The sequence below is a fragment of the Phocoena sinus genome, chromosome 7 (assembly GCF_008692025.1).
Source record: "Phocoena sinus isolate mPhoSin1 chromosome 7, mPhoSin1.pri, whole genome shotgun sequence".
NCBI lineage: Eukaryota > Metazoa > Chordata > Mammalia > Artiodactyla > Phocoenidae > Phocoena > Phocoena sinus.
The window spans coordinates 79,763,391-79,791,368 of NC_045769.1; the positions used below are offsets into that span (position 1 = coordinate 79,763,391).

Consider the following 27,978-nt stretch of genomic DNA (forward strand, 5'->3'; position numbering starts at 1 on the left):
CGCCCCTCCGGCCGCGCGCCTGCGCATTCCCGTGGCCTCCGCCCCGCCCCTCGCCTCCCCCACTCGCCCGGTAGTCGCCGCCTCAGCTGCCCGAGAGGAGCTGTGGGAGGACGGTGGCCTGCGAGGCTCGCCGCAGACAACGCGGCGGCGATGTCCGCGAGTCAGGCGGGAGCCGCGGCGGCAGCGGCGGGTCCTCGCGCACGACAGGGCGTCCTGGGCTTCGGCCTCCCTCCGGTTCCTAGGAAGCGGGCCGACGGCCAGCGCAGGAGCAGCAGCGGCAGAGACGGAGGCTCCGGCGCGTCTCTCTCCTCCCCTTGAGCCTGAGCCGGGGGAGGCCAGGCGGCCGGGGTGGCTGGAGGGGGGTCCGCTGCCCGAGAATGGGAATTCTCTTCACCAGGATATGGAGACTGTTCAATCACCAGGGTGAGGGGCTTGGGCCGAGCGCGTACGGGTTAGGGAGAGCGTCAGCCCTGGCCGGGTGGGTGGGGGTCTCCGAATACTTCCGGAGTGTGGGCGGCGCGGTGGCGCGCGCTCTCTGCGCTGGGTGCGGGCTGCTGCGGCTGCGGGCCTTGGGGCTGTTCGCTTTCACTCCCAGCTCGGGAAACTCCCGACTCGCAGCCCTTTGTCTTAGGAGAGCTTCCTAAGAAATCATGCCTCAAATACACCCATTGCTCCGATTTCGATTGGGAGTGGAGAGGGTTTCTTGCCTCACGTCCGACGCCCCTGAGTGGCCCCGCTTGGTCCACGTTTCAGTCCTTTTTCCTTCAGCAGTTGGGTTTGCACAGCACTGAGAAATGCTGGGGTTCTCTGGGATGAAGGTTACAGGTTGTGGCCCCAGCCGCACCACTGAGCACCCGAGGATTACAGAATGCGGTAAAACCTGAGGAATCGCTCTTGGCTTGACCAGTACATTCAGGTTTATGAGCCTGCCCTCCACCTCCACCCCGCCCTTCCCCGCTTTGGGGAGATTCTTCTGCATCCTCAGTAGTGATGGTCCTCTCTCCTCTTGCCATATTGATATCTGTGTTTAAGGTTAAGCTTAAGGTCAGTTTCCTACTCGTGTTGCTTATTTAGAGGTTTTGGGGGGCTGGATTAAAAAATGGTAAAATGTTTCGCCAAAAGCACTTAAAAATCATATCATATGAAACATTTGTTAACTGTAGGTAACGACTAAGTTACCAGGTATGGAGTATATTATAAAGAGATGCTTAAGTTCATCTAAGCTCAAACATTGCCTTGAAATGCATATCAGATTTATTGAAATTTGTTACAAAATAAGTGTAAAACTGGGGAAAGAAGATACAATTTTAACAAAAAGAGTCCATAGTCATTAAGATACACTCTAGTTACTGGTGTACTTTTGTTCTTTTTAACTCAAGTAGGGTGATTCATCATCCTGGCTGTCAGTAACTTAGTTTGTGTTTTTCTCTTGTGTAAGCTGGTGGTGGTGTCACAGCCCAAAGTTTTCCAGTAAAGACTTAAATGAATGGTGGCATCTATTATGTACAAGCATCTCCGCCTCCTCCTTCGTTATCCAGCTGCTGCTGTAAGAAGGCGATTGGGAGGGAGCAGAACTGGAACTTGTGATCGATCTCTAGTGTATCTTTTAAAAATATAAAGATGATGGTGTCGATCACATGATAGTGAATGGAAGAGCAGTATTTCAAATGATTTTCAAATGATATGGAGAATTTTCATAAACTGGAGAAAGCCAGTTCTAATCTACACTGTCTCTGGCTAGCTGTTTCTGTTGAGAGAAGGGTGAGTGGGAGCCAGTCACTTAACCTCTCTGGGTCCGGGTCTCACCTAGCATAGCAGGGATCTTGACTGTGTGACTGTGGAGCCCACAAATCCTAAAAACTTAATGTGTAGGTCTTAAGAATTGAAACTTAACATTGCTGTAATACTGGTGGTGCTTATAGTAGATAAGATCTATTCTAGTTTTTAAATCCATAATTTTGTATTATTTTTAGCAAAGCTAGTATTTCAACTCTGCTGTGAAATTTAGAAAGGCTTTGCTTGTTAATTGAGCTCTAGTCCTGCAAGAAAAATTCGGTATTTCCACTTTCTATTTTGAGTCAATGATAAAACTATTTGTCTCTGTAACTTAAGAATGAATTAGAACTTTGCCAACAGCTACTTGCCAGTAGTAAATAATGATGTGTGCTTTGTTACCACTAGCAATCGCTGAGTAGTGTTCTTATTACCTGTATTTTGTGGTAATTTTTGACTGGACATTTATTTCAGTGTTGGGAATTAATAGTAAGAGAAATTAATGAAGTTAAGTTCTAAAAATTTAGATGTCAATATTGTGAAAATGTGAATAAACTATTTCTCTCCTGTTAAATGATGTGGTTGTCTTATCAGCAGGGTCACTTTAAAAAATATTCAGCATTAAATCTAATGTCAGGTACTTGTTGGTCTTTTTAGTTCTGTATTAAACTGGGTATATATATGTGTGTTAGATATATCTTGGATGCTTTATTTTACGTTCAGAAGATACAGAACACAGTCCTATGTTCTTTTCACATAAACTGTTGGAAGGAAGTTTTGGGGGATTACAGAATTTGCTATGCTGATGAAACAAACTGTAACATCTCTCTCTCTCTCTCTCTTTATTTTTTTTGAGCTCCCTTTAAAAACAACTCTTTCAGTTTAAGCTTAAAATATGAGTACACAGTGAAACCTAATTGCATATTGCTCAAACTTGAAAAACCAGAGGTTCCATTTAGGTGATATTTAAATCAGTAGGGTACAAACTTTGTCCTAGATGCTGTTGTATATATCATTTTTAAACGTTTCTACAGTCCTTCGAAGTAGTTATTCTTTTCTCCTGAAAAGAGGAAACTGAGGTACCAGTGGAATGATTTTCCTAGACGACGCAACTGGTAAATGCCAGAGTTAAAATACTGCAGAAATATGCTGCTGACACTGGTCTTAAAGAAGTGACTGACATCATTTTTTTGTATGAAATCCCCTCTCCCCCCAAAGGTGTTTCTCAGTTACTAAACTATAAGTGTTTACAACTTTAGGACTTTGAAGAGTTGCCATTAGTATCTTTTAGTATAGAAGGACTTATGATCAGTACTCGGTTTGTTTATTAAACACGTATTTTGAACACCTATTTTGTGCTGGGGGACTGTTCTAGATGGTGGGGATAGACAAGGAACAAAACAAACAAGACCCCCTGCCTTTATGTGGGGAGACAGAAAATAAGCTAACTTCATCTTTATAGATAAAATAATAGCAGTTAATACTGGCATGCAACGTTAGGTTCTACATGTTTCATGCAGTTGATTTAGTCTTAATTGATTTACTCTTAACCACAACCCTGTGAGGCAGATATTCTCCCCCATTTTAAAGGGGCAAAGAAACATTAGGTACCTTGCTTCAGGCACTACAATTAAAAGTGATAGACCTTTTAGATAGAGATTTTAACCAAGGTAGTCTAGTGCCTGAGTCAGTGCTCTTGAAACAAAACAAAACAAAACTTCCTTTGTATAAGAAGGATTTGTGTTAGGTAAAAGGAAGAACTTTCAGACACTACTATGAACTATGAAAGAAGTTGTGAAGTTTCCTCATGGATAGCCTTGTTTCATTCTTCCGATTGGTTCTTAGAAAAGGAATGATACGTTGTGAATGAGTTCTGGACAAGCTCCCTGTGCTGCAAGACCTGGTGCTGGGAAAGGCACCTCAGCTTCTGTTGTTTTTTTTCATTGTGTGGGAATTCAGAAGTGCAGAAGAGTACATATAGAAGCTGAGTAGCCAAAGGGGTGAACTGTGCCTGCTATTAAAAATTTTAGCTCCAAATTCACCCTTTTTGCATGCTCTGTGGATACAGAACTGGGTCCTTTAAGTATTTTTCTTTTGCCCTTTGGCACGGTGTTAGGCTCTGTCGGTAGACGGCATTGGAGGGACCCTGAAGGAGGAGAGGATTTTTCTTCCTGGATATGGCGTGCTGCTCAGCAGGGTCTGTCCTGCTCATGCAGTGTGGACATCTCGAGTGGCTGGCTCTTGCACTGTGTAGTGGTCAGCAGCAGCTTCTTCTAGCACCCACTTCGGTTGGTCTCAGAATGGAGTCCCTCCAGTGAAATAACCTCCCAATGAACAGTTTTCCCCAGCATCCTAGAGGGAGGATTTCCAGAAAGATCCACTGGCAAGTTTGCTTAGCTACTTCTCTGACATTCAGTGAGCCCTGGCCAAGCCCTCAGCAAGGTCTGCATCTCAGTCCTGGGGAATTGGGGGAAGCTCTCAGCCCTAGAGATAGGGAATGCTCCGTGTATTTGTCATTCCTTTAATCTTTAGAGTTACTTCTTGTTAGCCAATCCCTCATTACTCCAATCCTCTGTAGTAGTTATTTTCTTTAAATTAAACTTTGAAAGTTCAAATTGCTATGTGGTTTATGTTTCCTAATTGGATCTCTACTTTTGCCCTGTATAATTGTTACTTTTCATTCAGCGAAGTTTTTTCCCCCTGAAACTTCACTACCATTGCTATAAATCGCAAGTTTATTTTCCAACTTTGTTTTTTATTGATGATACTTTTAGATTTTGCAAATTGAATTTTTAGTATGTAGAGACTTGATTAGTTATCTCCCTTCTAACCTTTATGTCTTCCAAATCTGATTTATTTATTCACTCATAGTTTATTAAGCACAAACTTTATTCTAGGCTCTGTGTTAAGGCCTGAGAGAACTGTAGTAAACCTGACAGAAATGGATTTTTTGCTCCATGTGAGACAGAATCCACGGGGCTTAGTGATAGTTTGGATATGAGGTGAGAATGAAGAATCAGGAGGACTCTCAGTTTATCTGCCTTAGTATTTGTAGTATTTTTGTTTTCTGGCTTTGGTATGATTCACAGAGATAGAAGTCCTCCAGGATGACAGTGACATTTCTTTTTGCTTAATTTACTGACTGGTAGCTGGTAGGATATATATATATATATATAGACTCTTAGAACCTGGCAGTAAACAGAACTGGTAGGCTGCCTGCGTATATCAAAAGGAAGTGAAGAAGGGAAACAAGCATTTTCATGACAAAACAGTAAAGTATTGATTGGGAAACTAAAGCCTAAGTGATAACTCAAAATTCCATCCAGGCACTGTGACAGTGTATAGTTGTTTTGGCTTATCTGAGAAACTGCAAGAATGCTATGGCATAGATATTCTAGAAGAAGAACCATACTAAGCAGTAAACTTGTCATGAATCACATGCTTCAAAGAGTTGGTATAACCAAAAGTTCTATTACATTTTCCCATAATAACATCTCTTTGTATACATATTATATATTCTATGGAATGTTTGTTTTGAAGTGCATTATAACAGTTTTTAGCTACAAATTTGTGTTTTTCATAGAACATTGTTCTGGTAATGAGAGACACAAGTTGGGGTGGTGAAAGAACCTAAGGATAGTCAAAGGAAGTTGATTTAATATTAGAAAGTGTGAATAATCTAACACTATTGTTGGGGATAAACTGGCTCTTCACCATTGAGTCAGCACCTTTATCTTTGAGCCCATTGCACAATTATGTCTTAATTTTATAGTTCTCACTGTGACCCATGTGCTATACCTTAGACTTAGGAAGCTGTTATATAGCCATTGCTGCTTTATTGTAAAAACACACAAATATTCAAATAGAGACAAGTCCTAGGAGGGAGTAGATATAAGTTGGTATTGAATGTGGCTTGTAGGAGTTTAGGTAGGGTGAAGAGGTGAAGGACCTCTGGATCATGGCCTCATTGGAATGCCCTCCAAAGAAATCTCAGACTGCTCCACAGAACATGTGGCTCCTTGGAGATTTTCTACGTTCTGCACATGCTTGATGTGAGACTCTTTCTTCCTCTTTTTCTTTTTAAAATATTTTAACCACTAAAAAAAACCCTCATGAGTTCAAATATGTTAGCTTGCATTCACTTGAATGACTTTAGAAATCTGCTTTCTGTCTTAAGAGTTTGGAGGAATGTTTGCATATTTATGGCATTTGTAGGTGACAGGAATTCATTGTGTTTGTAAAATTAAATAGACAGAAGAGGGAGGTTGTTTCCAGTATGGACAGTGGTTTGAGTAGCTTCTTTACTACCCCTGTCAACATCTCTGACACTCTTTTCTCCTGTTTACTCTCTACCATGCCAGACATGAATTCTCGCCTTGTATTGTCCACCAAACCTTCTCTCCCCAGTGTGCTTCCTTTATTTCTAGGTACTAGTGAAGAAAGACTTAACAAGACTTTACATCTTTATCTACCACAGGTTATGTTATCTAATTTCAGCTTATTCTCTAGTTCATTCATTCATTCAGTGGCTGTAAAAGGTGTGTCTTGAAACTGTTCCCTCCATCCTGTCCTTAGCTGGCAACTAACTTGTGTAAGGAGGAGCCGGAATCCCGTTGTGAGCCTCTTCTGCCATCTGCTTTATCTCAGTGTATGTGTGTTGATTGCACAGTGGTTTGTTCACAGTAGTTTCACCTTATCATGTTCATCTTGTGATCAAGTATGATACAGAATCTTTCTTTAGTTGTTGTTTTTTTGCCTTCCTCACAGAAGTGGTAGAAGAGTACTGTGTTTGAAATCAAGAAATAAGTCCAATGGGGCATGGCTAAATTAAGGAGACCACTTTAAAAAACAAAACCAGATGGGGTTTTCACCTTAAAAGCAAAGGAGGCCAGATAGTTTTTCTGCTGGTACATCTTACTATTACTCAAAATACCTTTTGAAACTCCTTTTAGAATTTCTTTAGAGACACATTTAAAAATAATATCATTTAGGAATCACACCTCATTTAACAACAAAGAGGTAACAATCGTCTTAGCTGCCTTTTACCTTACGACTGAGATGATACCACGTGGCTCCCCTCCCCCTTTAAAATCAAATTCATCTTCAGAACACCATTGGGAGTGTTCAAAACAGTGTATCTCAGGCTCTGAAAGCAATGGCAAGAGAAAAGTAGCAAAATATTTTGAAAAATGGTAGCATGGTTAGAATAAGTGTTTAACCTCCTTAAGTGATTAAGGGCCTTGTAAGAGACAGTGCTCTTGTATTTGTGATCTCTGTGTGTATAATTCATACACACAGATGCATTTTTTAGTCAGTCTGTAGTTATTTATCATAGATCCTTGCCTAAATTTGTATTGTTTGCTTTTGCCCCTATTTTGTACTGTTTTTAGAGTATCATTTCTCTCATTGGTCAGAGTAATTGTATTTTCTTCCTGAGTACTGGCAAGTCTATCTAAATTTAGTCCTGCAGCTAATACATAGGGTTTTACAAAATGATGTTCCTGAAACTTAAAAATAAGTTGAGGGCTTCCCTGGTGGCGCAGTGGTTGAGGGTCTGCCTGCCGATGCAGGGGACACGGGTTCGTGCCCCGGTCCGGGAAGATCCCACATGCCGTGGAGTGGCTGGGTCCCTGAGCCATGGCCATTGAGCCTGCGCGTCCGGAGCCTGTGCTCCGCAACGGGAGAGGCCACAACAGTGAGAGGCCCGCGTACCCCAAAAAAAAAAAAAAAAAAAAAAAAAAAAAAAATAAGTTGACGTTTTAAGAATTATATGATTACAAATTGGTATTCAAGTGAGAAACTAAAAAAACTTTCATCCAAGTCAGCGGTCAGAGTATAGCCCAATATGAATTCTGCTTATATTAGAATGTTTACATTGTTTGTATTACTAGAACTGAAGAAGATATCTGTCATCAAAAGGGGAATGCCTAATTTGGGGACATAGAAAAATATAGAGTCAGGCAAAATTGCCATGCCGTTTAAAAACTTCCCGGATAAAAAGGCACCCTGCTCCAGGGACTCAGTAATCTGGCCCTGATGCAGGTATGGCCCTCCTGTGAAGATGGATTTGTCTGTCACCACAGCGTTGAACACTCCCTTTGATGGGATTCCATGCTCCCCAAGTAATCTGATTTTAATTCAGTCACCTTACATACTTTGCTTTAGGCAGAAACTGCACTTGTCAGGTAGTTTCATTTTCTCAGTTCCTTCCCCCTAGTCATCTCTAAAGATGATAGACTGGGCCTGCATTTTTTAAATGACCTTTAAGAACCTGTGTGGGGGGAGCATGGTGATGTCAGTTTAGGACCCTGGTGGTTCTAAGCTGCCTGCTCTTTCTTCAAAGAAATAAGTGATTGGATAAAATGGATTGTGTTAAAATTTTCTATTTACTTGATCTTCGTATTTTTGTGTAACAGGAGGTACCTATGTAGCATTAGGAATTCCCCTCTATGGTAAATGTCAACTATTTGGAAAACATCTACTACCTGACTGCAAAAGCTTTTTCTTAAAGATCTCCTTACTCTTAGGTGTTATAATCCTTAGCATTTATTATTTATAGAATGAATATTAATTCAGCATTTACTGAGTACCTGCCTTGCACCAGAAAAAGTTGTAGTTACTAGGAATATGAAGATGATTAGCATGTGATCTATATACTTGAAGGGTGCCTCATTAAGCTGAGAAGATTAGTGAGTGTACATGTAAATTATTATAAGTGCTGTCTTCGAGGTGTGGCAGAAGAGCAGGAGAAAGTGATTTTTCTTGGGAAGCTAAACTTTAAAGATTAGTAGGAATTCTTTAAATGGAGAATTGGAGAGGATAATTCCAGCACAGGTAAAAACCATGAGTTTAGAGGTAGAGAAATGTTTGCCGTGAACATACGTGGCAGCTTGTGTAGGGAGAACAGCTTGAACTCCAGCTTAGATACCTGGCGGTAGTGGTGAGGGATAATAAAGCTGAAGCCTATTCATTTGGGACTGGCTTTATTTACAAGGCTGAGAACTTGTACCTTGTTTTCCTGTCAAACTGGAGAGCCATCATTTAAATAACAGAGTGGCATTATGAGCTTTATTGTTTCTAGAAAGATTACTCTAGAAACAATAGGAAGATGGACTGGAGATAGTCTGCTTAGGTACAGTAAGAGATGAGGAGGACTACAACTAGGACAGTGGGAGGAGGCAGGTTTGGGATATATTTTTGAGGTAGAATAGAACTTGGTGACAAATTAGATGTTCGGGTTGAGGGACTCCAAAGGCATCTGAATTAATGGTAATACCATTAGGCAAGTTAAGTAAGATAGAATTAGGAACAGGTTTGAATATTGGGTTTTTGGTTATGTTGAGTGGCACTGTGTCTATCCACTAGGTAGATTGGAGCTTAGGAAACATTTGGGAACATGGATTAGGAATTGTCTTTCTTGGTGGTAGGCACACCCCATGTGCTGTCTTAATCATGACATAAACCCAGAAAGAGAGGTAGTGTTGCCCCTGTTTTACAGTGACGAAGCTAAGAGTTAGAGAAATAAGTCATTTGCTCAGGGTCACATAACCACATGTATTTTTTCATCTTGCTTCTGTTATCTATTACTGTGTAACAAGCCAATCATAAATTTTATGACTTAAAGGGATAATTTATTACTGTCTCTCATGGTTCTGTGAGTTCACTGAGCTCAGTTAGGAAGTTCTGGCTTGGGGCTCATTTGATTACATTTGGATGGCAGCTAGCGCTTGGAGTCATCTCCAGCTCCACCTGGCTGCATATCCGAGGTGGCTTTTCTATTTGTGTGTCTGGCGTCTCAGCTGGAATGGCTAGAACAGCTGGGGGCATCTGTGTGTCTCTCTCCACAAGATCAGACCATGTGATTAGCCTGAGCTTCCTCACTCATGCATAGCAGTCTTGGGGTAGTCGGACTTGTTACATGGTGTCTGGCTTACCCCAGGGGGAGTTGTCCTAGAACCAGGCAGCAGCTGCAAGGTGTGTGATAATCTAGGTGTGGAAGTCATACAGCGTCACTTCTGCTGCATTCTTGTGGTTAAAAGCAAGTCATAGGACCAGCCAGGATTTAAGGGGGGAACTATATAGGGGCATGAATATCCAGAGGCCATCTTTGGAGATTACCTTTCTCCACACACTGCTGTCTTTCAGGATAGTTTTTAGACAGCACGGCAATAGATAGGCCCCAAGATGCCTTGTTAAAATGTGAGAGGAGTGTAAGAAGAGAACTCTGGGAAACGTGAATGTTTGAAGGAAGACCCAGGGAAGAGGAATCAGTGGAAAAAAATAAACATCAAGAGACAGAGGAAGAAAACTTGGAAAAAGTGATGCTTTAGAAGCCAAGGGGAGAGGAAGCTGCTGCCACCATAGCTATAGGTCCTTAAATTTGGTTAGAACGACCCTATGGTTCAAATGTACTCAGATAGCTTATAGTTGCCTTTTGCCAGCAGCTTTAAAAGGCTGCCCTTTTTTTCCCTTCCCATTCATCCCATCTCACCTATACATACCCAGTTAAGGCCTAAAATTCATATTTAGAACTTAAGTGACTTAGTTAAGTTTAGTTAGGTAAACTTAAGTTTCCAATGTGAAACATTTATACCTCAAGTCATCCATAAATTGTTGTGATTACATTTGGGATACTTTACTGAGAGTAGGCTTCCATAGAGTGGAAAGAATGTAGTGCTTCTGGCTTCCTTCAGAGAGATGAGATGAGAGTTCTCTATGTAGAATGAGGGGGATAGGAGGTTAGACCAATGGCGTACTTCTGGTCTTGCTGTGATGTTCTTTTGAGTTACAAGAAGGTATAAAGTGCCATGTACTGAATTATACCATAGCTGGAAAGAATGGGTGAAATAGGAAAATTTTTGTTTTTGATTAATAAATCACTGGTGTTTTTCTTTTTTTCAGAGCACAAAGTTATTATTGTTGGGCTGGATAATGCGGGAAAAACTACCATCCTTTACCAATTGTAAGTACTAACTACTTAAGATTTTTTATTTTATTGTTTATAGTTTTTCAGCCTGAGAGATATTTGATTAATGAAAGCAATAAAAAATTATATGGAATCCAAGTTACTCTGTAAAAAGGCAGGTTGGCCGTGAACCAGGAGCCAAATTTAAGCAACTGTTTCTAGAGAGCTAGAAATTTATATGACATTGAGCATGTTGTTCAGTTGTTTTGCTTGTGGAGAGTAGAGAAATATTTGTTTCTATAGTTTCCTGGAATGAATCTAGAGTATTCCAGATAATCCACTACCTAGCTCCACCTCTGTTTAAACCCTTCATTCACTCTTATGAGCTAGTGGAAAGGGGACATTTGGGTACAAAATATAAAAGTAGGTGATGCTGACTTATCCCTTAATTGAAAAATTTTCAAACAATCTAGCTTCCTTACTAACTGTAATATATTTGAACTTTTTTTCCCCAGTTCTATGAATGAAGTTGTACATACGTCCCCAACAATAGGAAGTAATGTAGAAGAGATAGTGATTAATAATACACGTTTTCTAATGTGGGATATTGGTGGCCAAGAATCTCTTCGTTCTTCATGGAACACTTACTATACTAACACAGAGGTATGTTTCTTAATATACTAAGTCTTCTATGAATATAATGCCTGGGAAACACCTCCCAGATATGAACTCTTATAGCTCGTCTTTTTGAAATATCACAGTATGTTAATATAAGTGGAGTTTAAACATAGTGGAATCTTTGATTCCCTCTTTCAGGGTCATTGTTATATATATCCATTCTCACTGAACCTCTGTAGGGAGAATTGGTGATTGATTAATCTGATTTTATATTGATCCTAGAGCTTGCCTTAAGTACTTGTTTAATAAAGAGTTCCATTTCACAGTTTGTAATTCCATTTCTCTCTTACTATTTATTTATGTCTGCATAGAGGAAATCCTAGTTAGATGCGAGGGCTCTGATGGTTTGAATTCTTGGCCAGAATTTTACTATGTGTTTTCTTTTATGCAATACAATTGCACATTAAAGAATTCTTTTTCTTTTGATTATAAAGCAATTTAGACATAATCATGTGTTTTATTTACATATTATTTGCCAAGAGAAAATTTCTGACGTTTGAGAGCTTCACTATATAGACCTTATAAGATGAAAGGCTGTGACAGTTGTTTTTGTAGTGCTGATTATAAGTTAATAAATCTCCAAATGTATATACAGATTAATATTATGTCAGTAAGACACTATTAAGTGTCTCTAATGACTTGATCCCCTAACACTCCATTAAGCATTTGATTATGTCTTTTGGAGAAGGAGGAGTATATATAATTGGTATTCCTATATAAAACGCTGCAGGTATCAAGTTCATGGCAACACCTTGAAAATTAATAGCTTTGTTAAGAAGGCTTGGAGTAGAACAGGTGTTATAGTGATAAAACCACGTATCAGTAAGGTCTCAAGTGAGAGAAGAGGGAAAGTAGCGGTTCTGTTATCCTTCTGCATTATGGTTGATGAAATCTGAAGAATAGAAAAGATCCTGAAAATTACTGTGGTTTATTTGGAAATGAAAAGCTAGTTCTAAACAATAAATAGCACATACTAATAATAGGCAGTCAGAATTAACTTGGGCATAACAAATGCCATCATAAAGCAACTATATCTGCTTCTGTTTCCCTGGTGCCTTTTGGTGTTCATGGAATTGAAGAAGAGGCACACTGTAGCTCAGTCCTGCACAGCTCCTTTCGAGTCTTTGATTGCATCTGGTCTCATCGTCAGTTCAGGAAAGAGTTATGCCACTTATATAAGGAAGAGAGCATGGTTTTTGATATAGATTTATTCTTTCAATTTGTTGATTTTTAAAAATTGGTTTCTTTAACTGTCACATTACTTTATTCTCATACACATACCCTTTTAGATTTTTTTAATTAATTTATTTGTTTTTATATTTGGCTGTGTTGTGTCTTTGTTGCTGTGCACGGGCTTTCGCTAGTTGCGGTGAGCGGGGGCTACTCTTTGTTGCGGTGCGTGGGCTTCTCACCGTCGTGGCTTCTCTTGTTGCAGAAACCGGGCTCTAGGCGCGCGGGCTTCAGTAGTTGTGGCACGTAGGCTCAGTAGTTGTGGCTGGTGGGCTCTAGAGCACAGGCTCGGTAGTTGTGGCGCCCGGGCTTAGTTGCTCCAAGGCATGTGGGATCTTACCGGACCAGGGCTGGAACCCGTGTCCCCTGCATTGGCAGGCAGATTCCCAACCACTGTGCCACCGGGGAAGCCCTCTTTTAGATTTTTAAATTGACATTAATAAATAATGTCTGTCTGGAAGTAACTTAAATTTAGGATCATATTTTTGTCTTACTGACTTATGGTGCAAATAGGCCCATTAGCATTCAAGATATTAATTTAGAAAACAAACATGTTACATATTGGTTAGAATATTAGCAGAATATTCTAAAAGAATGATAACATCATATTGTCTTTTACTTTCTCTTAAAAATTAGTAAATATGTCTGAATTCAGGATCAGACCTTTAGGTTTCACAAAGTATAGCGGGTATCTCTGGTTTTCCAGTAATACCATACCATAAGGTTCTAATTTCTTGATAGCTGTTAGCCTGTAAATCAAATAAACACTTGATAAATTTTACAAATATCAAATTATGTAATCACTAATGATTTTTTTGTTTTGTAATTTTAGTTTGTAATAGTTGTTGTGGACAGTACAGACAGAGAAAGGATTTCTGTAACTAGAGAAGAACTCTATAAAATGTTAGCCCATGAGGTAAGTAGGATTCTGGCATTAGATGTACGGGGGTGGGATATTTCTATCACCTTTGTACTTTCTACTTTCTCATGAGCGTACTATTTCAAATCTTTAAAAAAATTCTTTATCTGCTGGCCATGCCTGCTTTATAATTTTGACACTTCCCAACTTGGAAGCATATCTGGAAGCAGCAGAAAGATTGAGGAGTCAATTGTAGTATTTTAATTCCATTCATCTTAGATAAATTTGGTCTAGAAGTTTTCCTGGCCAAAAAGACCTAAGTTGACTTTCATTTTGCATTTTAAATAGATTAATTATACAGACGATTATCATTAGAAATGAGATTTTACAGTGTCAGGGACACACAGCAAGTGTTGATTGTAACTCAGTTATCTGACTAATATTTAAATTTGTTGCTCGTAGGTTTCTGATATTGTTTCTTTAACTGAACAAAACTGTTATAACTAGCCACATTTTCTTAGTCCTTGAGAAATATTACTGGTAGCATAATTTGAAAATTACATAAACTGAATAATAGTCAGTAATGATAATAGTAACTGTAAAATCATATAATATTTATAAAACAGTCATATCTCTCTATCAGCAGAGTTTTGGTTCTAGGATACCAAAATCTGAGGATGTCCAAGTCCCTTGTATAAAATGGCGTAGTATTTGCATTATAACCGGTATGCACATCCTCCGGTATACTTTAAATCATCTCTAGATTACTTATAATACCTAATACAATGTAAATGCTGTGAAAACGTGCAGCAAATTCAAGTTTTGCTTTTTTGAACTTTCTGGAACTTTTTTTTCCTGAATACTTTCAATCTCAGGTTGGTTGAATCTGAATGCAGAACCCACGGATAAGGAGGGCTGACTGTAGTGGCAATTGATTATTTTTGCATGCCTTTTATTGCAGATGTTACTTTCTCAACTCAAAGGTGGAAATAGAAAAGTTAATATTCAGTGGAATTTTAATAAAGCTTAAGAAAACTGGGATATCTTTGTAATGAAGTTTTATATTAATTTTAATATTGATTCAATGATTTGCTTCTGAGATTTTCATTAAGAATTTTGGTATGTTTCAGACATAAGGAAACTTAGTAAAGTGGTTATGTAAACTGAAATTTATGTTTTGCTTGTGGTGATCATACCCACCAAGATGCACCTTCCCCTGTTTTGGACTGATTCTAGCAGTTGTGCTAAACCCTTTGGGGTTTTTACAGAAAAAACACATCTTGCCTTTGTACATGTATTTAACAGCTTTCAGTTCTAGTTTGAGAAACAGAAAGCAATAAAAGAGGCAGGGGGCTAAGGATTTTTTACAATTTCCCCTTTGCATTTTACAAGAATACGTCATTCTTCATTTTATACCAAAGGGTTGTTTTATTGTTGTTTTATGAAGACTTTAGAAAAAGAAAAGTAAGACACAAAATGTATTTGTCTCTTGACTATATTTTTTACTCTGTAAACAGGTATCCTCCCTATTTGATTCTTACTCTAATTGGCCAGGATGTAGGAGGATCAGTATTATAAAAAGCCCAATAGTAGGGCTCAAAGTCATTGAATTTTATAAGTTGGGTCATTAACTTGGATAGATCAATTAACCTCATCTGTTATGGATTAGTATGCTGAGGCCCAGTAGTTTTTGGGACTTGAATTTAGGTATTCATGTCATTCAGGCTCTTTGCTGGGAAAAAAAAGTAAAAGCCAGAAATAGGGCCTAGCTGGAAAGTGATAGGAGAAGGGATGAGATTACCAGAGAAGAAGGGAATTACAGATGAACTTGGGAGCTAGAGTAAGCCACGTAATAGGGTCAGGAAGAGCCAAATAGGCAGAGTTCTGGAGAGGGAGGGACATCCGGATCAAGGATGAGAATGTGTGAAAAACAAACTTTGACATGGGTTGGTCACATGTTTCTTGCATACCACAAAAACCAACAGAGTCGTATTATCATCACCAGTAATGATTCTTTCTATGTATTACTAAATACAAAGCTATAAAACATGTAAATTCATTTCTGAAAGCTTCATCTTAAATGAAGCATAAAACTTTGACACTCATGAATTTTTAAAAAGTTCCAAAGACAAAAGGATAGATGAATTTTATTCAGAATGACTCAACTTCTAGGAATTATCTTCACAAAGGAAGCTTTGCGAAACAAACAGACAACTACATGTGGCATATAGAAGATGCTAAATAAGTATACTTTCATGTGCTGTTATTCATTTTCTTGACTAAACTAAAAAATATTTTTAGACTCTGAAGAACAGAAGTTGATATGTAGCAGAAGTTTTTCAAAGTGTTTAAAATGGGTGTTGTACAAAAGACGCTGTTTACCTTGTACTTTGACCTCGTGTTAAGTCAAGTTGAACAGCCTTAACCCAATGTATCTCTTTTCTACTATTATCATAATGCATAATTGGTTGTGAGGTTATTTAATAAAAAGTAAAGGAATATTTTCTTTCCTCTCTTCCTAAATATTTAAAAGTGGGTAATATAGCTTAAAAAAAAAATCAAGAACCCTAAATAAAAAAGTTTGAGCCTGTGAAATCTAGAAAAAGTACATTCAATATGGATTTTTTTTCTTTTCTCTTTTTTAGACCTTTCAGTAAATGACTTTTTATTTCTTATGTTTTCCAATTTTCAGTCCAGGGCCTTCTCCAAATAATTTTGTTACTAAAAGTGATGAAGATAGGTTACTTGTAAATAAAATAGCGTAAACTTTGTGTCCTAACTTATGCCGAGTATTTCTGTTGTCAGATATTTCTAAAGTGTGTTTGTTCTCTGAACATGCCAGCATTAGCAATCCTGACCTATATAAAAGATTTCAACACACATTGGCAAGAGATAGTGAAACCTAGACGATAGGAAGATAGGAATTAAATCCCATGGAAAGTCCATCTACTCAATGATTCAGCCATATATCAACTATTGATAACTGTTCCATGTTCTGATTAGGATAAGAGAAAAAATATCCATATACTTGATAATGTATATGTGTACTAGTTATAGTTCATCCCTTCAAATTTTTGCCTTATATAAATAGACAGATGAACTGAACTATAGCTGAAACAAATTGAATAGGAGGTCTTAAAACTTAATGTTGTAGAGTATCCCTTTCTGACCAAGCTATTCAAGTAACTCTGTCCTTATCTGTAGTAGTGTAGTTGCCATCCTGCAGAGGGCACTGTAACTAAGCCAGCCTCCTTTGTTATATAAAGCATATTGCAGAACTCCTTTTAACCAAATAAGAAATTTACTACTTATATTTTTTATTTGCATCAGAGAGAATCAAAGAAGTCATGGAAACTCTGTTCTAACAAGAGTAAAATAATGTGGAGCAATGTCAGTTTAAACCTACTGAACACTTTCTTGCTTCAAACATACACACACATGATTGAAACCAAAATATTCCACTAAGATCCCTAAGAAGAAGGTGGCATTCAACACAGCTGTGAAAACTTGCAGACATAGCACCAAAACCTTAGTTTCCTCAATATCTCTTAAAATATATAGGCAGAATTTTATGAGAGTTTAATCCACTTGTTGAGTGCATCCATCATAGTTTCTTAGCCCAGGATCCACGAATGGACTTTAGGATATCTATTAACACCCTAAAATCATACTTAAACTTTTTTTGACATAAACATATATACATTTTTATGAGGGAAAGGTTCATAACTTTCCATAGGTTATCAAGGAAGCTCCCGGCTGTAAAAATGGTTGAGAGAGGGGAAGGTAGAGTACAGCAAAAGGAGACGTAGAACCTTTGGTCTGCTTTGTGAGTAGAGTGTTACATCAGTCATTTGGGGGCATGCACAAGGGTAAAGCTAATCCTCATTTGCAGAGCAATAAGTGAACTAACTTTGTTGAACTGTCGCCAAACCCAGGTACTGAACTGAGTGCTTTAAATATAGTAATTCATTCATCCAAACTACATTCCCAGGAGGTAGGTGGTGGTCTCAGCATTTTACAGATGAGGGACAACAGCTATAGTAGGAAGATCTCAGCTCAAACCTGGCTCTATTATTGAGTAGTTATGTGACTCTGTATGATTTACTTATATCTGAGTCTTAGTTTCCTCATCTGTAAAATGGGAATAGTAAAGCCTATCTTGTAACAGTCTTGTGAGGATTAAAGAGATTTTATTCGGGAAATGGTTAGTATCATGGGTGACTTGCTCAGATTAGATACTCAATAAATGTTAGTTATGAGGAACAGATTCAGAAAAGTTAAAAGAACTTACCTCAGAGTTGAAGCATTGAAGTGGTAGAACTTACTATCTAATTGGGAAATCTGATACGTTTAATGGTAGTCTAAGAATGCCCTATCAAATATTCAAATCTAACACATCTTCATGGACAAAGATAGAAGAGCTAGATCTCAGAAGATGAATAAGATTGGTTTAGGTTAGCACCTTCCAATTGAGAAAAGTCCTAAGGCCTAAGGTGTATATTGTATATAATGATTTAGTTTATTTCCTAAATAAACTGGGAAGAAGATTGTAACTTTAGGTATAGATATAGTATAGAGTGGGGTAGAATTTTGTATAGTATAGACTGGAGTAGAATTTTGAAAAGCTCTTGAGTCCCATGCTAAAGAGTAGTTCTTAGTAGCCATAGAAGTTTTGGGTTGGGGAAAGGGTTAGATATGTATTAAATTGGAAGATGTGACTTTGTTAAATATAGCACTTTGGACCATAAAAATGTAATCTAGGAATGTAAGAAATATATAAATCCATACAAGTATAGATTGATTTATTTAAATGTGTTCAGTTTGATATTTACTTTCCATCATAAGAGCTATGAGATACTTTTATGTCAAGTAGTTGAGAAATTCTAGGTTACAAAGGTTATCATATATAATCTGTTAATTAAATTGGAAAATGTATGAAAAAAATGAACTGGCCCTTACAGTTTTGTTTGCTTTTATAGGACCTAAGGAAAGCTGGATTGCTAATCTTTGCTAATAAACAAGATGTTAAAGAATGCATGACTGTAGCAGAAATCTCCCAGTTTTTGAAACTAACTTCTATTAAAGATCACCAGTGGCATGTCCAGGCATGCTGCGCTCTTACTGGCGAGGGGTAAGATGTCTTCTTCATGAATAGCATGTATTTAACTTTGAAACATGTATTTCTCTTTAAAATCAAATATTTAAGGTTACCATTTACAGAACTTTGTAAGGGAGAGATGTAAGACATAGTCCATGTCTACAGTGAGAGAGTTTTTAGCTTGGTTCTGTAAAGAATTAAACACAACATACACAGAATACACATAAACATACTGAACTAAAGCATGTGAGCATATGGATGATAGAGTTGCTGTAGGAATTCTGAGAAATGGACTTGTCATGTGTCTGGAGAAGTCAGGAAATAGTTCCTGCACTGGCGGTGCTGACCTATAGTCTAAGAAAGGAACTAACACTTGCTGAGCGTGTCCTTGCCTTGAGTGCTTTCTATAGAGTGTTTCATTTATTCCTAACAATCATGTAGACCAGTTGTTTTTAATTCACATTTTATGCATAAAGAAGCTGAAATAGAAGAAGATTTGCATGTGGGACTAGTGTGCAGATATGCCATCAGTGCTGTCAAGAGGGAGTTGCTGCACTTAAAAAAAATAAAAGAGCTAGAATTGGAGAGAGTGTGGCATGAGGGGGTGCCTGCAGTAGAATTTTGCCCATGTCTAATGCCCAGAGATGAAAGGATTTCAAGAAGGCAGTGGTTGTTAGCATTGTTATATGTAAGATATATAACATAAAATAATCTATACGTGGCATAGATAGATAGTGTCAGTAATTCAATGTTTGGTTTACTCTTCACTGTGGTCTTAAAAGGAAGGGAATTTCTACTACTTCAGGTAAACTCATGTATCTGTGCCACAAGCTTCTGCCCTTTCCTGACACCTGAAGAACCTCAACCCCAAATTTAAGACCTTTATTTAGAAGCCTTCATGTATATATTTAAAAGCAGAGAAAAAAAAGAATTAAATTGGGGGGCTTCCCTGATGGCGCAGTGGTTGAGAGTCCGCCTGCCGATGCAGGGGACGCAGGTTCGTGCCCCGGTCCGGGAAGATCCCACGTGCCGTGGAGCAGCTGGGCCCGTGAGCCATGGACCCTGAGCCTGTGCGTCCAGAGCCTGTGCTCCGCAACAGGAGAGGCCACAACAGTGAGAGGCCCGCGTAACGCAAAAAAAAAAAAAAAAAAAAATTGGAGATGAAGCTGAATCTTAGTGTAATAGAAGCCACTGTTACCTGATTACAGATATTTGGAAGAGCATAATTAGATCCTCAAAGAAGCAAATCTGTTCATTAAAAAAAAAAATCAGACAATACCAATTGTCCACATACTTATTTAAGTAAAAATATCTTTTACATATTTCTTTGTCGAATAGTTTAATACATGTCAAGATGCATATATAGATATAGGTATATCTTTATATATTATCTTTGTCTATCAAAGGTCTTTAGGCAAAAGCACTGATTATAATACTAAATTTGACAGCAAAGACAAATCATCTAGGATTGATAAAAGATTCAACTTATATACTTTGGGTAATTGTGTGGAAGATATATCATTAGTTAGGATACATATGAACTCTGGCAGTTTTATTTTTAAAAGTGGACATCGACAGATGATGGTATCTTTTCAGTTTGGGGTCTTTGGCAAGTAGAAATGTTTGGTTTGAGGGGTACTGTTGTTTCCCTGTGCAGTCTGACCACCTTGGTCTAAATTCTTGGTTTTAGTATTGGTGACATTTTGACTCCCATCTCTGCCATTTGCTAACCTCTCTAAGCCTGGGCTCCCTCTGTAATATGGGAAGGGTTCTGGTCTTAGTGTTGTGAAGATTAATGAAGATAATGGATATTAAGTGCTTACCGCAGTTTCTACTTGGCTGTTAAGTAACTACTGTACCTTTAACAGTTTGGAATTAAATAATTTACTCACCTATTAGTCTTATTATTTTGTATCATTTTCTATGAGTAGTTTAAAAGTAAGGAATCGAGTAATGGCAGAAAAGTATGGGCCAACACCAAAACAACCATTTATTTACCTCATTGCCCTTTTTTCCCTTCTATTTCTATCATCTTTTATATTGTTAGACTGCTATACAAAAATCTGAGTTCTGGCTTTTTAAGTATTAATATAGTAGCATAGTTTCTCATATCTATAAAAGCTCCTTGTAGATAACGGTTAATGCTTCATAACAGTCCTTCATTTTCTTATAAAATTATATGTACAGCCATTTCTCTCTTACTAAACATTTAGATTCTTTTACTACAATGAATATCTCTTTCTGTATTTTGGATTATGCTCAATTACCCATTGTTCAGTGGTAACTGGTGTTAGTGATGTGAGATTTTATTTCTTTCAGATTTTTAAAATATATAGATGTAACAAATATTGTGTGCATACTTTGTTTTAACAACTCTACTATATATTTAATATCCTGTCATTTCTACTTCATTTATATCATGAGCATTTTATCATATTGTAAAATAGTCTTTGAAAGGAAGTTTTTAATATTTCATCATATGAATGTTCCATAATTTGTTAAATTTTTCCTCTGTTGCCAGACATTTAAATTTTACTTTTTCCTATTAAGAATGCTTTCATGAACAGTCGAAATACATAAACCTGTCTTTATCTCTGATTATTTTTTAGGATACATTTCTGAAAGTAGAAAAAGGGGTAGAGTATTGATATTTTAAACATTTTTGATACTTCTTGCTAAATTACTTTCTGTGGGCATTCACTGTGTAATTATTGAGCTCCTTGTATGTGTCAGGCAGTATTCTAGGCACTAGAGACATAACAGAACCAAAAATATACGGACGCACTCTGTGAAAGTATGGCTTCACCACAATAGCACCAACACTGAATATTACTGATTTTTTAATCTTTGTTGTTTAGGTAGATGAAAAATGATATCTTCTTTTAGTTTGCTGTTCATAGCTTTTTAGTTCATAGCTAAAATATCTTAATCAAGATATTTTATTTTCTTTATAGATTATGCCAAGGACTTGAATGGATGATGTCACGACTTAAGATTAGATGATCTCTACTGACCTGTTCTCATAGACTTTGTATAAATGAAGTGCTGGACTTTACCTGAAAGCTGCAAAAATTAATGGTTTAGATATATTTATAATAAACTGATTTAAACAGTTAAACTTTTTCTATAAGAAGAACAATTAAGACCACTTGTTTGAAAACAAAGATGAAGTCTCACCTTTCCATCTGCTTTCTCATTAGTTCCTTCCAAAGCAAGGTCTTAAAGCTGTGATGGACATTTTTCTCAAAAAGAATCCTCTCAGGACATTGTGTAGCCTGTGGTAAGTACAAAGGGAGAGGACGATATTTTTAACTTTAAGAGCTTTATTATCAAAAGTATTTTGCATAGGGTTGTGTAGGTATTATGTATATACCTCAAATTCAAGTTAATGGCTTTGATTTATGTTCTTAAAAAAAGGAAATAACACAAAAATTAATAACATCCTTCGTTATAACCATAATGAGATGAGTACTGGCATTGGTGGTAAGTGCCATTTTGTACTTCCCCTGTGTTCTCTGTATCATACTAACCAACCCCCAAATTATTGAGCTGCTCTTAAAAAAGAAAGAAAAAAAAAGAAAGGAAAAAGCTTGACATTGTGTACCTAATATTTTGTTGACCAAATCACATACAAGGAAACATGTAGTCCAGCTGAGTGAAATATCTGTCATATTCTTGACTTAGTATTACTAATGGGCAGAATTGCACATTGAGCAATCACCAGATTGCTCCCTTTACTGGACCTTATGCCATCTAAATTTACTGAGTAAATTGTTAATCTATTTTCAGTTAATCATTAATTGTGATTAAAATTATCAAGTGATTTTTTTTCCAGCGTTAATTGGAAACTGTTGCATGAAATATGTCTACCCAGAGAAGAAGTATCACACTATAAATATTATCAAATAATTTAGCTACAGTCTTTTTAGATATTAACTTGTATGTCAAGCATTTAAAAGTCAATTTGAGATGAAAAGTAAAGCATATTTTCTAAGCAACAAAGATAATTTCTTAATTTGAAAGTTTCTTATTTCTTAACTTAGGAGTTGGAATAGTTTGAGGGTTTTTTTGTGTGTCTGTAAGTTTTCCTCTATCATCTTAAACCACATGAATGCATTGTTTGACAATTACAAAATATGAATCCTTTTTAATGCTTTTAAGAATTTGGTTTAAATATTGATCAACATAATGTATTATTTTTACTAAGAAGTAACTTGGCCCCAAAACCTTTTATGTTTGCTAGGTTTTTTTTTTTTTTTTTTTTCCAGCATCTGAAAGTCTAAGGTATTTCTGTTATACATGTAAACAAACTTATCCTAAATGTGTTAAAACATATTCTTGGGCACTCTGTTGGTATATCTTTCATGCCCTGAAAATCTGGTGACTAATCCCAAACTGGCACGTTTTAGAATATTCAAGAAAAAAAAAAAAAACTACTTTTAATACCAGCCTTTTAGATTTCAAAGATTTTGATGAGAAATAATAGTACGTACTATAAGTATTGACAAAACTTTGAAAGTTCCTTTCTATAAAATATAAAATACTCGTTATATAAATCCAAGTCAGGCATGGGAAATCAGCATTTAAAATTAGATGTTTTGTGTTTTATATTTATATTATAATGTTCAAAATGCAAGTATAACATTTTAATATTTGTGAACTTGCTTTTACAAAAGTAAATCCTAAATTACTAAGCTTTATTTGTTCATATGTCCTCATACTTTTTCAAATCACTGTAAGAAATTGCTTGTATATTAAAAACCCAAATCTATTTTGTTGATGTTGCAGTGTCATCACAGACAAATATTCTGTAAAGTAGCCCAGCAAATCCACACCTTTTATCCTTTTTGTCTTTTAATTTGAATAACCATGGTTTAGTCCCTTGAATTGCTGCCACATCAGTTCAGCAATATACCAGCACATTCCCTTGTCATCAAGGTATTAGCCAAAATTTATTCTTAATTGGATGTTTAAAGCATGTACTACATTGTTACAGTTGGTTTAGTAATTGACATGGCATCATGAGAATGCATGAAATCTTTTACCACATTTATGAAACATGCTTTTTTTGTTATATTCTACCCTCCAGGCCAAGCATTAGAAAAAAGGTGGTACCTTTATACTTGTGCATAAAACCAAAATTACAATGGGAAAAAATTTTTTTAATTTGTGTACGAAAATACATCAAAATCATTGTAACAGTATTACTTCCAAATAACATGGAGAGCCTCATGAATAGTCATATTGGTGATTTATATGTAGTTTTTAAGTGGAATTAAGCAAAGGGCAATGCTTTTGGTTTTTTAATATGCTACTTTTGGGTATAAACAAACATTTTATTTAGGGTTATTATGCTCAGCTTTGAAAAGAACAAAGCTTCATACCTCTGTACATGTGGCTGGATTTAAATATCCTGTGTTTGATACTAATTTTGAAAGTTGTGTAACTTCTCTTGATATCTTCGTAAAAGTAACCATATTGCTATACGCATTTAAATATGTTTAATTTTGTCATATTGCATTTAGGAAGTATATCTTACACAGTCTAATAAGGATTCTTGTTTGAAATTTTTCAGTTCTATCTTCTTTGGCCCTCATGGATGGGCAAAGAATACATTGAAGGCAGGTAGTTTGCGAGGCAGGGGAAAGTGGGTAGGGAATATGACATTTTGCCTTAAGAATAAAAAAGTGCTTCAGCACTGCTGTCTGGCATTTTTAATGCAGGTAAAGTGATTTTAGAAGCGTGGCATGGAATAGAGAAGAGTTTCTGTTTTCTGGCCTTCAAGAAGTGCCTAGTAGGTAGTGACAGTGAGATCACAGAGAAGTGAAGGGCACTGAGGAAGGGCCGGAAGTCCCTGAGATGTTCTTTTCTTTTCTGTCTGAGTGTATAGTATTAAGATATCTAGAAATGGGATTCTGTTGTCCCCCCTCACAGGCACTTTACATCTCTTGCTGTGACTGCAGCAACCACATACAGTACAGACAACCTCAACATTTGTTTATATTAGTGCACATAGAAAAACTGTAGACAGCTTTCTAGTTTTCTCTGCAGGCATTTTTGGGAATATATCTGTAGTGTGTCCTACTTTGTATATAGGGGGTAATAGCACATCCCAGATTATCTGTGGACTTTGGAATCATCTTCTCTCAGTTTCCCAGTCATATCCTAGAATCAATCCATCTTTCAAGGCTGGGTAGAGACAAGGTTTCTTTGCATGACTTAACTTTGAACACTCCCACTGTCCAAATATAATCTGGAACTTCTTGCTTTAGGATTGGCTTTCCCATAGCTCAGCCATCCCCTGCTCTCCGGTATCTTCATTGCCCATCAACAAAGATATATTATCTTGGTCCTGGAGATATTCTAAACTTTACCCATATCCACTGTTCTCCAAACTACTAGTTTCTAAGTTGGTTCTCTGGTTCTTTGCTATCCTCCACTGGCTTGATTCATTGATTTGCACTTTGCTCATTAGAGAGTATTATTAGAGTTATTGAGTACATCACAAGACTGGCTTGCTGTGTGTACAGCACATAAATACATACCAGCAGTAGAGTCCTTTAAATTATACTCTATTTAACATTTTAATACTACTTAATTTTAGCTTCTCACACTGAAAGGTAGATTCAGAAAGATAAGAGAACTACCTAGACTGCCAGCTCCTTGAGCTACTGGGTAGACATGAAAGGGATTAAGTTATATGTGTATTATCTTCCCATTATGAAAAATGAGTTACATTTTGAGGAATAAAAGACGCCAGACCAAATTCATATGTAGTGTTTAACCTGAAGACATCCCCACATCCTTAAAACCATAGACCACATTCCATTTTTTTCCCTCATGTTTACTTAAAGAACAAAGATAAACATTAGCTGTCGAAAGGAATTAGTAATGAGAAGCCTATCTTTACAAAATAAACCTGTTGAAATGGACTTTAAAAACATCAAAATTATCAATCACCATGTATTGACACTATAGATGCAGATATAATATAGATAATACTTTTTTAAAGTTCCACTTATACAAAAAATAAAACTTCTATATCATGCTCCCTCAAAGAATGTACGATAATTTTAAGACCAGAATGGTGGAGTAAAGGAAAGAAAGAGAGAATTTAAAAACCTTGGATGCTAAAAAGTGAATCTATTAAATCCTAAAATCATGTGTGGGATTGTGAAGAAATTGTAACAGGATACAGTTGGATTAATTATGCAATATTTCTTATCGAATGTCTAGCCCTTGTGTATTGTTCTGAAAACTACAGTTTGAATCTTTATGGTCTTGCCTGCTAGATATTGTGTTCTTTGGTAGAAAATTCCCATAGTCTGTACTCAGCAAGTGCCTAAAACTGATTTGTGTTGATTTTTAAGTCCATCTAATAAATTATACATGTTTTCTATGGTATTATATGTGCTTGGCTTACTGATGATACAGCCTTGAGGGTTTTTAAGTCATAATTTTTGCTTGGTTTGACTAAAAAGCCTCAAAACTGAAAATACCCATCCTAACCCTGAATAAACCATAGGTTAAGGAAGCACGAGCAAAACCATTTTTTCTCTTTCCTAATACAAATATTCCATGACCCTGGTGTTAGTTAATGCAGAGACTAGAAAACTAGACTCTATTTCTGTTCTTTTTAAATAGTTCTAACACACAGAAAATGATATTGTGTTTTAAAATCTTGGTAAAAGTTTGTTGCTTGTGTAAGAGTAGCCTCTTAATTCTCATACTTAGTGGTTAGTAATTTTAAGTTGTATCATTTAGATCTTGAGCCATTTCATGTGTGTGCACACCAGAATCCTTCCTCTTTAGAGTCTCCTTATAAAATGAAATATTTGATAGAACTCTACTATGTTTCTCATGTTCATTCTTCCTTCCTTCCTTCCTTCCTTCCTTCCTCCCTCCCTCCCTCCCTCCCTCCCTTCATTCCTTCTTCCTTTCCCCTCCCTCCCTCCCTTCATTCCTTCCTTCTTTCTTCCTTTCCCCTGCCTCCTTCCCTCCCTCCCTCCCTCCCTTCATTCCTTCTTTCTTCCTTTCCCCTCCCTTCCTCCCCTCCTTCCTTCCTTTCTCTTTCTTTCTTTCTTTCTTTTTTGACTGTAAACTCTGGGGGCAAAGACTGTATTTTCAGTGATTCACAACTACATTTTGTTTATATTTTAAACAATCTTGCATGAAAAGTGAAATGTATATGTGATTTTAATTATTATAATATATACTATTCTCTTCCAAAACTTCTTACATTGGTGATGTAAAGAAGTCCTCTAATTATTTTTGCTTGAAATAGTCCTTTAGATTAGAGTAGTCTTTTGTTACATTATGTCCCTCTGTGGTTCCTTAAGAGGAAGTGATACCTGCAGAGCACTTTTAAAGATATTTTCTGGGTTAATGTTCAAGATAACACATTGAAAAGGAAGCTATAATTATGTCTAATGAGGGCTCTTCTGGTTGCTAGAGATGAGAAAAATGAATACTAATTTTAGTTTGTGCTTAAAATATATTTTACTAACTATATTGATTTTTAAATATGACAAATGTATCTTGTAGATATTAATCTTCCTTGCTTATATTTTCCTAGAGAAACTAGATGAAAATGTGTTCCAACTAGTCTCTATATATTGACATATGTGCTCTATGTATATTGACATAGTTGAAGCTGCATTTAATACAACTAATTAGAAACATTTTGAAAATTTTTAGGTTTGTTGTATTGGAATTTCTAATATGATACAAGGTTTTGACTCAAGCTTTGTATGCAAGAAGAGGTGGAAGATTTTTCTTATCTCTTTATCATTTTATTAACTTGTATTTCTCTGTATCCTAGGAAAATTGTACATTCAAGGAATATTCCAAAAAGTGATAATCTTAGAGCACTTGGGTGCTTTTCTGTTTCATCAGTGCTGATATGTTAGGTACCTAGGGAAATAATGCTTCAGGGCCTTCTTGACAAGACAACTTCGTGGGTGGCTGGGGGATATTTATGTTTGTGCTCATGTTGGGATGGAGTGGCAGATGGTATAGGGACCTCTCCATTGGTAAAGCAGTGCAATCAGCTTCTTTGCAGGTGTGTTACTTCATTATACTTGTAACATCATTCCTGTGTCCATAACTGACTGAAATGTCAAGTTCCAGAAATGTAAGGCATTGGGTCAGGTGACCAGTAGTAGGACCTAGTTTATAATGCAATAAAGGAATAATGTTAAGGTATGTTTGAGGGGAAATAACAAATATGATTTTACTGCTGAATTTCCATGTTTAATATGTATATTAACTTTTTTTTTAAGTTGCATGTTAACCTGGTAAAAAGTATTGTCTCTGCTTTATGCTTTGAGTAAAAAGAACAGCAAAAAAAAGACAAGTTAAATTGTTACCCTATTATGTACTATTACATATACCTTTTCTTTTAGAAAAGGTTAATTATAATTACTATTCACACAT

General features: G+C 36.8%; 2 protein-coding genes across 2 annotated transcripts in view; both read left to right on the top strand.

The window, feature by feature from the left end:
• Positions 1 to 74: 74 nt before the first annotated feature.
• ARL5A (ADP ribosylation factor like GTPase 5A) lies at positions 75 to 27,977 on the top strand. Its single transcript, XM_032636743.1, has 6 exons — positions 75 to 423; positions 10,675 to 10,735; positions 11,194 to 11,341; positions 13,419 to 13,502; positions 18,425 to 18,576; positions 21,498 to 27,977. Exons 1-6 carry the CDS (start codon positions 378 to 380, stop codon positions 21,544 to 21,546), a joined length of 540 nt encoding a protein of 179 aa, XP_032492634.1. The 5' UTR covers positions 75 to 377; the 3' UTR covers positions 21,547 to 27,977.
• Positions 21,704 to 27,978, top strand: part of NEB (nebulin) — a 277,224-nt gene continuing 270,949 nt past the window's right edge. Inside the window, 1 exon segment of the mRNA XM_032636744.1 lies at positions 21,704 to 21,823. The gene's annotated coding sequence lies outside the window, so the exon portion shown is untranslated.